Source organism: Ipomoea nil, unplaced genomic scaffold (assembly GCF_001879475.1).
Source record: "Ipomoea nil cultivar Tokyo-kokei standard unplaced genomic scaffold, Asagao_1.1 scaffold3056, whole genome shotgun sequence".
Lineage (NCBI taxonomy): Eukaryota > Viridiplantae > Streptophyta > Magnoliopsida > Solanales > Convolvulaceae > Ipomoea > Ipomoea nil.
In genome coordinates, this window is record NW_017619484.1 from 2,104,180 (window position 1) to 2,119,600 (window position 15,421).

Below are 15,421 nucleotides of genomic sequence, written 5' to 3' on the forward strand. Positions count from 1 at the left end.
CACAGTCTATCGCCCAGCCACAAGCCACTGCCCAACCGCCCTCATCTACTGCCATGACACACTCCACTGCCCAGCCGCCCTCATGCAAGTGGTCCGCATGCACAAGGGCGTCGACGATAAAGCCTACCGCTGCGTTTACGAGCAGAAAAATCTGCTGGAGATGCAACCGGAACCTTAAAAACCCAATGATGGACCATGAAATTACATATATATCCTTAAAAATCACAGTCAACAGACGGTCAAATAGACGGAGGACTAAATCGTGTTAAAATTGCAAAGTTAAGGACTTTATTGGTTAAAATTGAAAGTCGAGGACCAATTTGTAAATTTAGCTATAGTCGAAGGACCATTTTGGGTATTTACTCTTTTAATAAATAAATTCTATGTCAGCCGATATACCAGTCCGAGGCAAATTATGATGTGCATCCGTATGCACCATGCATGGTACATACGGATGCAAAAACGACGTCGTTTCGATGCAAAACGCGCGTCCTACTTAAAAAAAAAAAAATCAATTTCGATTCCCAGCAACAACATTATGTTATTCATTTTTTTAGTTCATTCATTAAGGATTTTTAGTTATGAAATTCTAGATGTATAGTTATGTAATTCTGGATGTATAGTTATGCAATTCTGGGTTATGACGTTATGGAGGTGTAGTTATGCAATTCTGGATTTATAGTTATGAAATTATGGATGTGTAGTTATTCAATTCTGGATGTATAGTTATGAAGTTATGGATGTGTAGTTATGCAATTTTGGATTTATAGTTATGAAATTATGGATGTGTAATTATGTAATTCTGGATGTATAGTTATGAAATTATGGATGTGATGAAATTATGGATGTGTAGTTATGCAATTCTGATTTTTTTTTTAAGTTAGACGTCAAAACGACGTCGTTTTTGCATTCGTATGCACCATGCTTGGTGCATACGGATGCACAGCATAACGATTGCCAATCCCATCTCGCCAAAAGCTCGCATTTTGATGGCCTCTAAATTAATCCTAGAAAACGTAATTCATTCTATCTAATTAGACGGGTCTAATCCATTTTGACATCTCTAGGCAAATTATGTTGTGGAATTGTGTCTATAAATTGCTCCCTTGAGACTTGCCGAAACAAGTTGCTTGATGCGTTTGGAGCGAGAAAATCTTGAAACTTAACAAACAGTCCTTTAAATTCATCGTAGTGTATCTAAACTTTATGGGCCCAAATGTATGTCCAGATATTTCGCGAACCCAAATCAAAAGATTAAATTGTCACAAAATGAGCCCAATTATGTGCTGGATATTCCATGAACCTAAGCCATTTTAATCACCATCGTTATGTTATGGACCCGTGTCCAGCATCCAGCATGCATGCTGTACACGGGTAATAGTGCCTAACGGCACTGTTATCTTCTTCTTCTTCTTCTTCTTCTTCTTCTTCTTCTTCTTCTTCTTTTTTTAAATTTCATACCGCTTTGTTATAAGAGTATATGTTCATAACTGTAAGTTCATAATGTCAGAGCTCTATGTTCATAATTCCATAACTGTACATTCATACTTCCATAACTATACATTCATAATTCCGTAACTGTACATTCATAATTCAATAACTGTATTCATAATTTTCGAAGCTCTATGTTCACAATTTTAGAGCTCTATGTTCATAATTTTATCACTATATGTTCATATTGTAAGTTCATAATGTCAGAGCTCTGTGTTCATAATTGCATAACTGTACATTCATAATTGCATAACTGTACATTCATAATTCCATAACTGTACATTCATAATTCCGTAACTGTACATTCATAATTCCGTTCACAATTTTAGAGCTCTATGTTCATAATTTTATCACTATATATTCATAATTGTAAGTTCATAATGTCAGAGCTCTGTGTTCATAATTTTATAACTTAAATTCATAATTCCATAACTATACATTCATAATTCCATAACTATACATTCATAATGGCACAAACGAATAACACCGTTAACGGCGTTAACATCGAGGCAAAATTAATTTTTTTTTAAACTAACACGTTTTCCCTGAAAACGACATCGTTTTGGACTCGTGTCCACAATGCATTGTGGACACGAATCCACTGCATAATTTGTGTTTTAATCACAAAAGATTAAAATGCATTTTAAATTTATGAACCTAATCTATAAGCCCAAATCCATGTGATCTTCCAGGCCGTGAGTATGGTCAGAGTCCTTGAACATACAATGAGAAATCAGCAAATTATTGTATGGACCATGAGTATCATGTACATTTTTAATATATTAAAGATACATTATTTTTATACTGAACGTACATTATTTATGTACTGAAAGTAAATTATATAAAATAATATACTCTCAGTATATTAAAAATGTACTTTCAAAAAATGTACCTTACGTACATAAATAACGTACCCTTAATATATTACAAATGTACTTTTTATTTATGGTCCACACAATTGTGTGGACCATGGCCCATGCAATAATGATTGTGATAAATCTTAACTCTAGTAGGAAGCTTGTTTCCAACAACATACCTTACCCTACGACCGCAAAAGTATATTCCCAACCATACTAGGATGCATAATTTCAGCTCAATTCCAACTAAAACAATATCCCATTGTGTGCTTATAAATAGGACCTTCAACACTCCAAACCCACACCAATCAACGAAACAGAGGATCATTCGGAGTCTGCTTTTTCTATCAAGTTCGGAAGTAGAGCTTCTGGGAGTTTCTTTTTCTATCAAGTAAATTATTTACCCCTAATTGTTATCTTCTATCTTCTATCTTCTTCCAGATACATTCTATTGCAAGAATAGGAAAAGAACGCAAGAAACAATAAGGTATCGAGAAGCAATCCAGGGCAGCAAAATCAAAAGACGATTACCCGTCTCGTAGAATAACCACCAGAGCGCGGTATCGATGGTACTGCTAGAGCGTGGGTTTCTATGTGTAGTGTATGTGTTCTTACGGTGTATATGCGAAGGAGACAACTACAAGCAATATAGGGCAGCAAAACCAAAGGACGATTACCCGTCTCATAGAATAACCACCGGAGCGCGGTACGGCGGTACCAGTCAGAGCGTGGGTTTCTATGTGCAGTGTATGTGTTCTTACGGTGTATACGGGAATGAGACAACTGCCTTTGAACTGTCGTCGATGGAATTCTGATGCGGGAGATATTCGCTACTCAACGCCGAAATTTATTCTTCATCGAAGTCGCCAGAGATCACCTGAGCTGTTGTGCTACTGCCTTCGCTGGAGTTCGTCGCAGAAGTCGCCGTTGGATAGCCGTCGCAGAGGTTCTGCTCCTGGAGACAGATTGAAGTTTGCCATTGGAGTCTTGTTTCTTAATTGTCGATGCCACCGAGTCCTTCGTCGTACCACTAGTGTTGCTGTGTAAATTGCGAATGAAGACCCATTTAATGAGAATGGGATTTAATAAAGGATGAATTGACTTGGATGGTGACAACACATAGCCTGCAATTAGGCCTGGGCACTTCGGTTCGATCCTAAACCAAAGTACTGATCGGTACTCAGTTTAGGTAATTCGATCGGTTCAGTTCGATTTGGGTAAAATTCAAACCACCGATCGATACTCAGTTTAGGTAACTCGATCGGTTCGATTCGGGTAAAATCCGAACCAAACCAAAGAACCTATCGTTTTCTTTTTTATATACAATAAATGAACCCTTGACAATTAAGTTAGAAATCAAGAGTTTTACCCATTAAGCTATAGACATATTTGTGTCAATGCTTACATTTGTATGTTAATAAATGTATACATTTTTTATTAAATATTGTACACTTCAATTGTAATGGACAAAATTGTCCCTACTACATTCTTGTTAGACTAAAATACCCTTATACTGTTATAATATCGTTACTATTTAATTCTAAAACTTTCATAATTCTATCATTATTATCATACACCTATATATAATTCTATAATATCTTTTTTCTATTCTTTAATTATCACTGACGGTAAATATGTTACCGGGAATATTGTTATGAGACTAATAAGTGACAATAGTATTTGCTTTGTGTTTCAATACAATATATTGAACGTGTCCTCCCAAACTGAGGGGACCATCTACTTATACAAGGGTGCTAACGGTAACAACATGGAACATAAATGGGGAGCTAAGCCTTTAATTCTCTCTCATCAATGGTGGCTTCAATGGCAATAAAGGTGACACCTGTTGGAATTCTGTCCGCTGGAGTTTTGTCCGTTGGGTTTCCATGTGGTGTCGGGTCAAATATGGCACCGGGTCAGATGCCCACTTATGATCCGGGTCGGGTGTCAGCCCTATTATTCTGTCACCAGTCCCCCCTACTCCTAAGTCTACGGATGTGTTTGAGTTGACTTGGGAGTAAAGCTGAATCTATCTTGATACTGCGCAGAATCCTGAGTGATTTAGGATATGTGATTTTGTTTTCCAAATCCCTCATGATTTGTGCTTTCCAAATCCTTTCCTGCCTGAGTAGTTTGAGCACCTCTCTATCAGCTCTTGTCACCCTCTGTCAGTTTCTGCGCTTTATCGTTACCATTTTTTTTATTAATATATATGTATATATATACATGTTTTTTTTATGGCCGAGGCACCGCGCTTCGGCCACAGCCAAGGCGTGCGCCTCAGCCTGCTCAGCCATCGGGCCGAGGCGTGCGCCTCGACCCTTGTTTTTTTTTTTTTTTTTTTTTTTTTTTTTTTTTTTTTTTTTGCGGCGTGTGCAGGCTTCGGGCTGGAGCGCCGCCTCAGCCCGGGCGAGGCACCGTGCTTCAGCCATTGCATGCCTCGGCCAGACTTGCCATTGGCCGAGGAGCGTGGCCTCGACCCATCTTTTTATTTTATTTTTTACAATGCGGCGTCGGTCGACTTTTGGTTGAGGCTCCGCCTCAGCCGCTGGTCGAGGCACCGTGCCTCACCCATTGGCCGAGGCGTGCGCCTCGGCCAGACTTTGGGCTGAGGCGCCGCCTCGGCCAATGACCTCGGCCCGTTTTTTTTTTTTTTTTTTTTTTTTTTTTTAAATCTCCTGTAGAGTGTAGTGACGACCGTGGTTGATTGAAGGTGGTATTGAGAACCTTTTATTTGAGCAAAGTAACCTGGGCAGACCATGATTACAAAATATTGTGACTTTGAGAAAATAACTTTGAGCGAAGTAACCTGGGCGGACCATGATTACTAAATACTGTTTACAGGTCTGGGCGGACCGCGACTACAAAGTATTACCGATAATAAAAATGTTCTGAGCTCCATACCCGATCGATCATCTTTGTAGATGGTGTGGACTTGTAGATCCTTTCTGCCAATCTTTTTACATGCTTTTACGTAACAACTGTGGGCTGCTCGCTGGTTTCCTCTGATGACTCCTATCCCATTCGGAGTAGGGAACTTCATACACCAGTGTTCCACCGACACTATGGCCTTGAGGTCCTCCAGTGCCGGCCTCCCCAATATGATGTTGTGCGCACAAGTGAGTCTTACCACGATGAATTCCACGTCAAGTTTGTGAATGTTAGGGCTCGTGCCTATCTCCACTGGTAAGACCACTGACCCCTCCGTCTCCACTGAATCACCCGTAAATTCAGAGAGGGCGTACGTACTTCTTTGAGCTGGTTCCTAGGCAGTGTTGCAAAACTCGGCCTAGGCGGCGCCTAGGCGCCCGCTAGGCGCTAGGCGCCCCTAGGCCGAGCCTTTTTCACTATTAGGCGGTGAATAATCGGCCGGCCGCCTTAGGCGGTCAAAGTCGGCCTTAGGCGGTCAAAGTCGGCCTTAGGCGGTCTTAGTCGGCCAAGTCGGTCAAAATCGGCCGAGTCGGTCAACTCGACCGACTCGGTCGATTTTGACCGACTAAATCTATTTTTTAATTTTTTTTTTGGGTTTTTCGCTCAAAACGACGCCGTTTTGAGCGAAAAACCCACTTTAAAAAAAAATCAATTTTTTAAATGTGCATAAACTAATTACTAAACCGGTAAACCCTAGCTACCTAAGTCAAATGTCGAGCGACTCCAAGTCTCCAACTGATCGAAGTGCGATTGTGCGAGTCCAACTGGAGGTCTGTCCGTCTGTGCGCATGCTCCGGGCTCCGGCGTGCTGAAGCTCCGTCGACTGGCATCTGCTGAGGTGCCGAACTGAAGCTCCGTCGACTGGCGTTGCTGAGGTGCCGTCGTGCCGAACTGAAGCTCCAAGTTCATCTCATCTGTTAATCTGCTACTGCCGTCTAGTATTGCGGCTAATGCCTACTGTAAGTTTATTTTTAATTTTTATTTTGAAACATAAAAACTTAATGTTCATAATCACGTAATGATGAATTCATATTTAATTATTTATTGGAATTATTGAATATTAAATATTTAAACAAAAAACTTAATGATGATGGATGAATTGCTGATTTATTTGTTATTTATTATTGGAACTCTCAATTCTGTCGTCTGCTATTGCTTACTGCTAGTATCCAATTATCCATAATTTCATATTTTCTGTTGTCTGCTACTGCCTACTATCCAATTATCCATATTTTGTGATTTTCATATTTGTCTTTAATTGTTAATTGTAAATGTGAAATTGTGAATTGATTAATTGAATATTTGAATTATACATTTATTGTGTAATGTGTATGTTTTTTAGTGATATTGTGATAATGACTTCATCAAGTGCTTCGACTACTCAAAGTGTTGGAACTTCGGATGCATCCACACTTAAAAGGAGATCAAATGATGTAGGATGGGATTATGGTATTTTAGTTGATGCAAAAAATTTGGATAAAGTAAAATGCTTGTTGTGTGGGAAAGTTTTATCCGGTGGAGTGTATAGAATAAAAGAGCATATTGCTCATATACAAGGAAATGTTGCTCCATGTTCTAAAGCTACTAAGGATGATCAACTTAAGTGTAGGAATGCAATCAATGAAGCTAAGATGAGAAGGAAAAGTAAAAAAGTTAGTGAAGATAATTTAAGAGCCGAGGTGAATATTGATGGTAGAAGTGAGTCAATTGATGTTGAGGAGTTGCAAGGGTCTCTTTGATCTATGAAGCCACCACGTTCACTTGGCCCAATGGATAAGTTTGCAAGTGGCATCAATCCCGAACCTTCTATGAATTTAGGAAAGACATTGCAACAACAACGTATTGATGGTGCACTTTGGAAGGAAAGGACAACTAAAGTGAAAGAATATATATGTAGATGGGCATATGAGGCCGCTATTCCTTTTCATGCATTTGAAAGAGATAGTTTTAAGATGATGTTAGAAGCAATTGGACAATTCGGTCCCGGAGTTGAATCTCCAAGTAGATATGAGATGAGTGAAACATTCTTGAAAAAAGAAGTTGATAAAGTTCGTGAGTATTTGAAGATACATGAAGAGGAGTGGAAGCTAAATGGGTGCTCAATCATGACGGATGCTTGGACCGATAGAAAGAGAAGAAGTGTAATGAATTTGTGTGTGAATTCAAATTTGGGCACCGTTTTCCTTTCTTCCAAAGAATGTTCACTTGATTCACACACAAGTCAATATATTTATGAGTTTGTTGAGCATGGAATTGAACAAGTTGGAGTTGAAAATGTTGTTCAAGTTGTCACGGATAATGCCTCAAACAACATGGGAGCTTCAAAGTTGTTGAAAGAGAAGAGGCCAACCATCTTTTGGACTTCTTGTGCCACTCACACGATAAATCTAATGCTTCAAAGCATTGGAAATCTCCCGAGGTACAAGAAAGTCCTTGATCAAGCAAAGGCATTAACGATCTTTATTTATGCTCATCACACGACTTTGGCAATGATGAGAACTTTCACAAAGAAGAGAGATATAGTGAGGCCCGGTGTGACTAGATTTGCATCTTCATTCCTTACTTTGCAAAGTTTAGCCGAGAAGAAGATTGAATTAAGGGCAATGTTTTCTAGCAATGAATGGGAGGCATGTAAATTTTCCAAGATAGCTAAAGGGAAGGTAGCACACACAACCGTAACAAGTTTGGGATTTTGGCAAGGTGTAACGGCATGTTTGAAGGTTTTTGCACCATTGGTGAGAGTACTTCGACTTGTTGATTGTGATAGCAAGCCATCAATGGGGTTTGTATATGGTGAGCTTATGAGAGCTAAAGAGGAAATCAAACATGCTTTGTCCGATGTCCCAAGGAACTATAAATCGATTATTGACATTATTGAAGAAAAAATGAAAGATAGGCTTGACTCTCCTCTTCATTTGATGACATATTTGTTGAATCCTTATTACCATTATAAGGATCCACAACTTCATTTGGATGAAGTTGTAGGTGTTGGAGTTGTTGATTTTTGTGATATTCTATTCGTCAATGATTTTGACATGCAAAATAAGATTTTAAGTGAAGAATTGCCAAAATATAAGAAGAAGGAGGGGATGTTTGGAAGAAATATCGCAATCAAATCATGTGGGGTGAATGATGACAACTTTAATCCCGGTAAGTCATTCTTTATTCTTTAATACTTTATTGTTTACTTAACTATATTTATTTATTTATATTTAATTATTTATTAATTATTATAAACTTTGTTTTGTAGCAAATTGGTGGTCAACTTTTGGTATCTCAGCCCCTTTATTGAGAAGAATAGCCATAAAGATTCTTTCTTTAACATCTAGTTCTTCGGGGTGTGAAAGAAATTGGAGCACGTTTGAAGGGGTTAGTAACTTAATATGATATTCTATTTAGTTTGTTATCAACTTGCCATGTTAAATTGTTAATATAAAATATAAATATGAATTATGATACTTAATACTTTGTTAATCATTAATTCATTATTTCAACTTTTGAATATTTTTATTACTTGAATTGTAGATACATACAAAGAAGAGAAATAGGCTTGAATCAAATCGTCTCAACAATTTAGTTTTTGTCCAATTTAATGCTACTTTGATGAACAAGAACAAGCAAGATAAAAATATTGAAAAGTTGGTTGGTAGTGATGCAAGTTTAGCACAAGATTGGATTGTGGAAAATGTTGAGAATGATGAGAATGAGCCGGGAATGGATTGCAACAATAATGCTATGGAAGTGGATGAAGCATTACAACCCCGTAGAAGTGCTAGATTGAGGGATCTTGATGAAGATAACTTTGAATCGGAAGAGGAAAGTGAGGAGGAAATAAATGAAGTGGAGTTTGAAGATGATGGGCAACGTGTTATTGAGCAATATGGACAAGATGAAGAAATTGGCAATGATCCTATTCAATCATGATTCATCAATCACTTTGGATTTCAAAACTTTAAATGTTAATTATGTTGTAAGTTTGTAACTTGAATGTTGAATTTTTGTTGAATGTTAATTATGTTGTAAGTTTGTAACTTGTAAGTTTAAACAATGATACTTGGATGTTGTTCTATTAGTTGGATGATTAAATGTGGTATTGTTGTTTGAGTAATTGAGTGTTTGACTTGTTTAGTTGTTTGAAGGAATGTATGATAGATTGATAGTTTTATTATTTGGACGTGCTATTTGATTGAATGTTGAAAACAGCTTCATTAAATTTGTCAAACTGCAAGTCTACTACTATTTTTTAATTTTTTTTAAGAGCCCGCCTAGCGCCGCCTAGATTCCGCCTAGGCCCCGCCTAGCCCGCCTAGGCGCTAGGCGCTGCCCGGCCGCCCGACTAGCGCCTAGCGCCTACTGCAACCTTATCCTAGGTATCCTTAACTTGGTGAAGGCATCGTAATACATCACATTGATTGAGTTTCCCGTGTCGACTAAGATGCGGCGGACCATGACATCGTTGACGTCCATCTTAATCACCAAGGCGTTACGATGGGGTAACGGGCCCTCTGGGAGGTCATTATCAGAGAAGGTGATGGCCTCCTATCTCTGTTTCTTTTCTCTGGGAAGACTCACCACTTGTCCCACGTATAGTTATCGGCTCCACTTCTTTCTTTCCGCGGGCGTGTCGCCCCCTGCGAGTCCACCATAGATAAAGTGTATGGTGTGCTTCTTTTGTCGTCTGGGCACCACCTCGGTTTCTTTCTCGCTGTCATTCTGCTAAGATATTTGGTCGTGTTCTCTTTTTTTGGCGTTCGAGGTGGACGGCTTGGTGCCATCCTCATTCATCCAGACATTTTTTGGTGGATTGTGTTGCGGCTGTTGTTGCTTCTTGGATCTCTTGACGAAATGTCGGAAGTAGCCCTGCTGGATGAGTTCTTCTATTTGTCTCTTCAAAACGTAACACTCATCCGTATCGTGGCCAGCTTGCCTATGAAACCTGCAATACTTTGTTTGGTTTGCCTTTGGGGAGACCTTCATGCACTCCTCGGGGAATTCTACCATTCTCATCTCCTCAGCTTGCTTTAGAATGACACTAATGGGATGGGTAAGAGGAGTTAAATTACGCAAGGGGACCAAGCAAGGTCGTTCGTGGTCTCGGTCTTTCCCTACAGTCGGGTGGTTCGGGAATGGTGCCTGGCTGGGCGGACCAGCTTTCCCAGGCTTCCCACCTTTCCTACGATCCTCTTCATCCTTCTTCTTCCTGTCGACGTCCTCTGCTTCGGCATAGCGGCTAGCCGTCCTCATCAGATCTTCGTAAGAGCGGGGGTGATGGGCGTTCAGCTGCTTATGAAAATACCCTAATCTTAAGTCATGGATAAATATAAGGATCGCCGGCTTGGAGTCGAAGTCGTAGACATTATTGACTTCCTTTTTCCATTTGATCAGGAAGTCTTTGAGGCTCTCGCCTCTATCTTGCTTCACTACACAGAGGTGAGAGAAGGGTTTCTTACGTTGTATGCTACCGGAGAAGTATGTCAGGAAGCTCTTGGACAACTCCTCAAAGTTTTGGATCGACCCATCCGGGATGGTGTTGAACCAGTCTTGGGCCGCTCCATCCAGGGTGGACAAGAACGCTCGGCACATAATGGCGTCCCCTGCCCCGATCATTACCATAGCAGCCTTGTACCTCATCATGTGGACACGTGGCTCAATGGCCCCCGTGTACTCCTTAATGGCGGGTAACCTAAAGTCCCTCGGCAAAGGTACGTTCATGATGCTTGGGGAGAATGGTGCTGCCATCCGTACCTCGGGTTCCGGCGACTGCTCCCGTGCCTCCACCATTCTTGCTAACTCCTCAATTCTTCTCTGCAGCCTCTCGACCAGGGCCGACTCGTCAGGGTGCCGGCGCGGGGCCGGCTGCCGCTCCTCCATGTGTCAGCGTGGAGCTAGTTCATCGACGTGCCGTCCATCTGAGTGTCGACGCGGAGCTGGTTCCTCGACGTTCCGTCCATCCAAGTGTCGGTGTGGAACCCGCTCATCAGTGCGTTGCTCCTCCAAGTGTCGACGTAGGTCCGACTCATCAATGCGTCGGCATGGGGTCGGCTCCCGAGACTCGCCCACCTCCTCTGTGGGTGATCTCTCGGCTTCTCTGTTTTCGTGTTGGCGATGGCCTCTGGTAGAGGACCCCTCGGCTCGTGATCCTAATCTTTGCCCCAAGGGCGCCCTCTGTCCCAATCGTTCTGGTGCAGATTGGGAAAGGCCTGGTTGTCGTCTAGCCAGTCCACTTCTTTGGGTCTCTACCCCTATTTCCTCTGGCCGCGGCGGGGTCACTTGGCCTTGCAGTCCCACCGCCACCTGATTTAGCGCTGCCGTCACTACTTGCTGAATGGTCGCCTGGAGATTCGCGGCTTGGTTCGCCCCTCCATTGTTGAGTTGGTCTCGAAGGTCCCCGGGCCTCCCGTTGTTGAGCTGTTCTCGGAGGTCCCCTCCGCGATTGTTGGCGAGTTGGTCCCGGAGGTCACCTGAGGCATTGCCATTGTTTACGTTGCGGGAACAGTAGGAGCTGCGGGACACCATTCTTTCAAACTTGCTGTTGAAAGAGGAATGAGTTGTGTGTGTCGTCGCCTGCTTGAGTGTGGGACTCAGGCTCTCAATGAAAGCACCAATGACGGTAAATATGTTACCGGGAATATTGTTATGAGACTAATAAGTGACAATAGTATTTGCTTTGTGTTTCAGTACAGTATATTGAACGTGTCCTCCCAAGCTGAGGGGAGCATCTACTTATACAAGGGTGCTAACGGTAACAACATGGAACATAAATGTGGAGCTAAGCCTTTAATTCTCTCTCATTAATAGTGGCTTCAATGGCAATAAATGTGACACCTGTTGGAATTCTGTCCGTTGGAGTTTTGTCCGTTGGGTTTTCATGTGGTGCCGGGTAAGATATGGCGCCGGGTCAGATGCCCACTTATGATCCGGGTCGGGTGCCAGCCCTATTATCCTGTCAATCACTTTATTAAAATTATTATATAATTACTTTAATTATTGATTATATTGTAATTAAATTTCTATGAATAGTAAATCATATATGTGTGTGTGTATATATATAGGCACACACACGCACCAATATATGTGACCAGGTACTAGATTAATATTATAGATATTTTATTTATCTATAGTATATATAAAAACAAAATCCTAAAATTTTAACTTCCCGCCCAATTCCTAAAAAATCTCACTTCCTAATAAAATATATTGATTTCTACTTTCACATTCGTACAGTAATTCTGCATTAAAATTCTATTCTAATATTATAAAATAGTGTAATACAATCTATACTATATATAAAAATAAAATCTGAAATTTTAACTTCCCGCCCAATTCCTAAAACTCTCTCTTCCTATAAAATATATTGATTTCTACTTTCCCATTCGTACAATAATTCTGCGTTAAAATTCGATTCTAATAGTATAAAATAGTGTAATACAATCTGTAGTATATATAAAAACAAATCCTAAAATTTTAACTTCCCGCCCAATTCCTAAAAAATCTCTCTTCCTAATAAAATATATTGATTTCTACTTTCACATTCGTACAGTAATTCTACGTTAAAATTCTATTCTAATATTATAAAATAGTGTAATACAATCTATACTATATATAAAAATAAAATCCTTAAATTTTTACTTCCCGCCCAATTCCTAAAAAATCTCTCTTCCTAATAAAATATATTGATTTCTACTTTAACATTCGTACAGTAATTCTGAGTTAAAATTCTATTCTAATATTATAAAATAGTATAATACAATCTATAGTCTATAGTCTATAGTATATATAAAAACAAAATCCTGAAATTTTAACTTCCCGCCCAATTCCTAAAAGATCTCTCTTCCTAATAAAATATATTGATTTCTACTTTCACATTCGTACAATAATTTTGCGTTAAAATTCAATTCTAATATTATAAAATAGTGTAATACAATCTATACTATATATAAAAACAAAATCCTGAAATTTTAACTTTCCGCCCAATTCCAAAAACATCTCTCTTCCTAATAAAATATATTGATTTCTACTTTCCCATTCGTACAATAATTTTGCGTTAAAATTCTATTCTAATATTATAAAATAAGGTAATACAATCTATACTAACTCTATTACATTGTAATATCTGTTCATATACTTTCTCAACCCACTAAAACACAAAGAACCAGTAATAACTCCACTGAGGCTCGAACTCATAATCTTCCAAATGAAAGTCCAACTCGGATACCATTAGACCACATAGTCCAAGTATACAATCTATACTATATATAAAAACAAAATCCTGAAATTTTAACTTCCCGCCCAATTCCAAAAACATCTCTCTTCCTAATAAAATATATTGATTTCTACTTTCACATTCGTGCAGTAATTCTGCGTTAAAATTCAATTCTAATATTATAAAATAGTGTAATACAATCTATACTATATATAAAAACAAAATCCTGAAATTTTAACTTCCCGCCCAATTCCAAAAACATCTCTCTTCCTAATAAAATATATTGATTTCTACTTTCACATTCGTACAGTAATTCTGCGTTAAAATTCAATTCTAATATTATAAAATAGTGTAATACAATCTATACTATATATAAAAACAAAATCCTGAAATTTTAACTTCCCGCCCAATTCTTAAAACATCTCTCTTCCTAATAAAATATATTGATTTCTACAATAATTCTTGGTTAAAATTTTATTGTAATATTATAAAATTGTGTAATACTATTCCTATTCTAATCAATATCTATTTTATATATCAGTGTTGCAAAAATCGTGTCGCTGGCCGCGGCGAGGAAGGCCGGAATCGGCCTCCTCAGCTGCCGCCTCGCCGGCTGAACCGGTCTTTAATTTTTTTAAAAAAAAATTTGTAAAGTGTCAAAAGTTCGGCACGGTATAACTTTTGACTCCGTTGTCCGTTTTGGATAAATGTTTTTTTGAAATCGTATATTTTTTCGAGATCTATCCACCGCAAACTGCCGCAGGCGGTTTGGCCCATCAATTTCTAAAAAAAAATACTTTATTAAAGAGTTTCTAAGAAAAAACTTTGAGAACCTTATGTTTTATTAATGAATTTTTAAAATTTTTAATTAAACAATTGTCTCGTGCATTATTTGATAATCTTTCTTTATAATTGGTCAAATTATTTAATTATGTTAAATTTGGGAATAATTAATGATGGTAATAGAAATCTTAGAAGAATATAGAATTGAACAATATTTAATTATTGTTATATTATTATTGTGACTCACAGAATACAAGAGTTAATGCCATTTTTGGTCCTAGACTTATTGGGGCATTGACACTTTTCATCCTCCATAATAAAAATTGTCACTTAGTAGCCACTGTTATTGATCGTTGGACAGTTTTGATCCTCCGTCAATGACGCCGTTTGTTGACCGTGAATTAGAAGGGTTTTTCTGTCTTTTTATGTTCTAATCCTTGTATTTCTCCATCCATTGGTCACTGCTACATCCATTTCTTCAAACTGAGGTTATCCGCTTTAGTCCTTTCTAACATTAAGAAACCATCTTCACCCAACTAACAATCACGAATTTTACATTTGACATCAATCTCAAGATAATGGAAACAAGTGCAGTTGGAATAGAAAGGGCGTTAGTCCATGCCTGTGGAAATTTTGTCGAGCATACAGCATAACTAGCAAAGTCAGGAATATCACCCAACCCCTCCCTTAACCATTCTGCATCAACTATAATAGGTATGCCCCTACTCTTTGCCTCCTGCACTACAATCAAAGCAGTCTCATGCAGCCTTCCATCTAAGTAGACAATATTTACTCCAAGCGTTAAAGACAATTTTGATTTGGGTATGTAGACCCTCAGATATCATGGGTGGATATCCTGGAGTGAAAATGCACGTGCAAGTTTTTTTTTTTTTTTTGGTTGTCAACAATGACATATGTGAATGGTGAGTTTCCTCCTTTGGACACCACCATAAAAGATGTATCAACACCATCCCTTTCAAGCTCATCAAGTATTCTTTCGTCATGCAAGTCATCAGCAACCTTAGATATGATCCTTGGATTAAGACCAAGACGAATTTTATCATCCGGGTTTTATCAAAGCATTGCCAGTGTTACCACCTCCTTGAACCTCAAAGCTGGTGCTCCGAATTTTATCATCCGGGTTGGGGAATGAAGC

At 38.9% G+C, this 15,421-nt stretch overlaps 1 protein-coding gene and 1 long non-coding RNA gene across 2 annotated transcripts; both read left to right on the plus strand.

Annotated features, from left to right (window-relative positions):
- Positions 1-6,109: 6,109 nt before the first annotated feature.
- On the plus strand, positions 6,110-6,918 carry LOC109164034. The gene is made up of 2 exons (XR_002051377.1): positions 6,110-6,238; positions 6,622-6,918. It is a non-coding gene; the product is annotated as an uncharacterized LOC109164034 (long non-coding RNA).
- Positions 6,919-7,155: 237 nt separating this feature from the next.
- LOC109164033 lies at positions 7,156-9,251 on the plus strand. The gene is made up of 3 exons (XM_019312786.1): positions 7,156-8,429; positions 8,530-8,648; positions 8,805-9,251. Exons 1-3 carry the CDS (start codon positions 7,232-7,234, stop codon positions 9,201-9,203), a joined length of 1,716 nt encoding a protein of 571 aa, XP_019168331.1. The 5' UTR covers positions 7,156-7,231; the 3' UTR covers positions 9,204-9,251.
- The last annotated feature ends 6,170 nt before the right edge of the window (positions 9,252-15,421 follow it).

Coding starts and splice junctions, on each gene's coding strand:
- LOC109164033 (XM_019312786.1), top strand. CDS start 7,232: ATGATGTTAGAAGCAATTGGACAATTCGGTCCCGGAGTTGAATCTCCA. Junction 8,430..8,529: donor TGATGACAACTTTAATCCCG/GTAAGTCATTCT, acceptor TTTGTTTTGTAG/CAAATTGGTGGTCAACTTTT. Junction 8,649..8,804: donor ATTGGAGCACGTTTGAAGGG/GTTAGTAACTTA, acceptor CTTGAATTGTAG/ATACATACAAAGAAGAGAAA.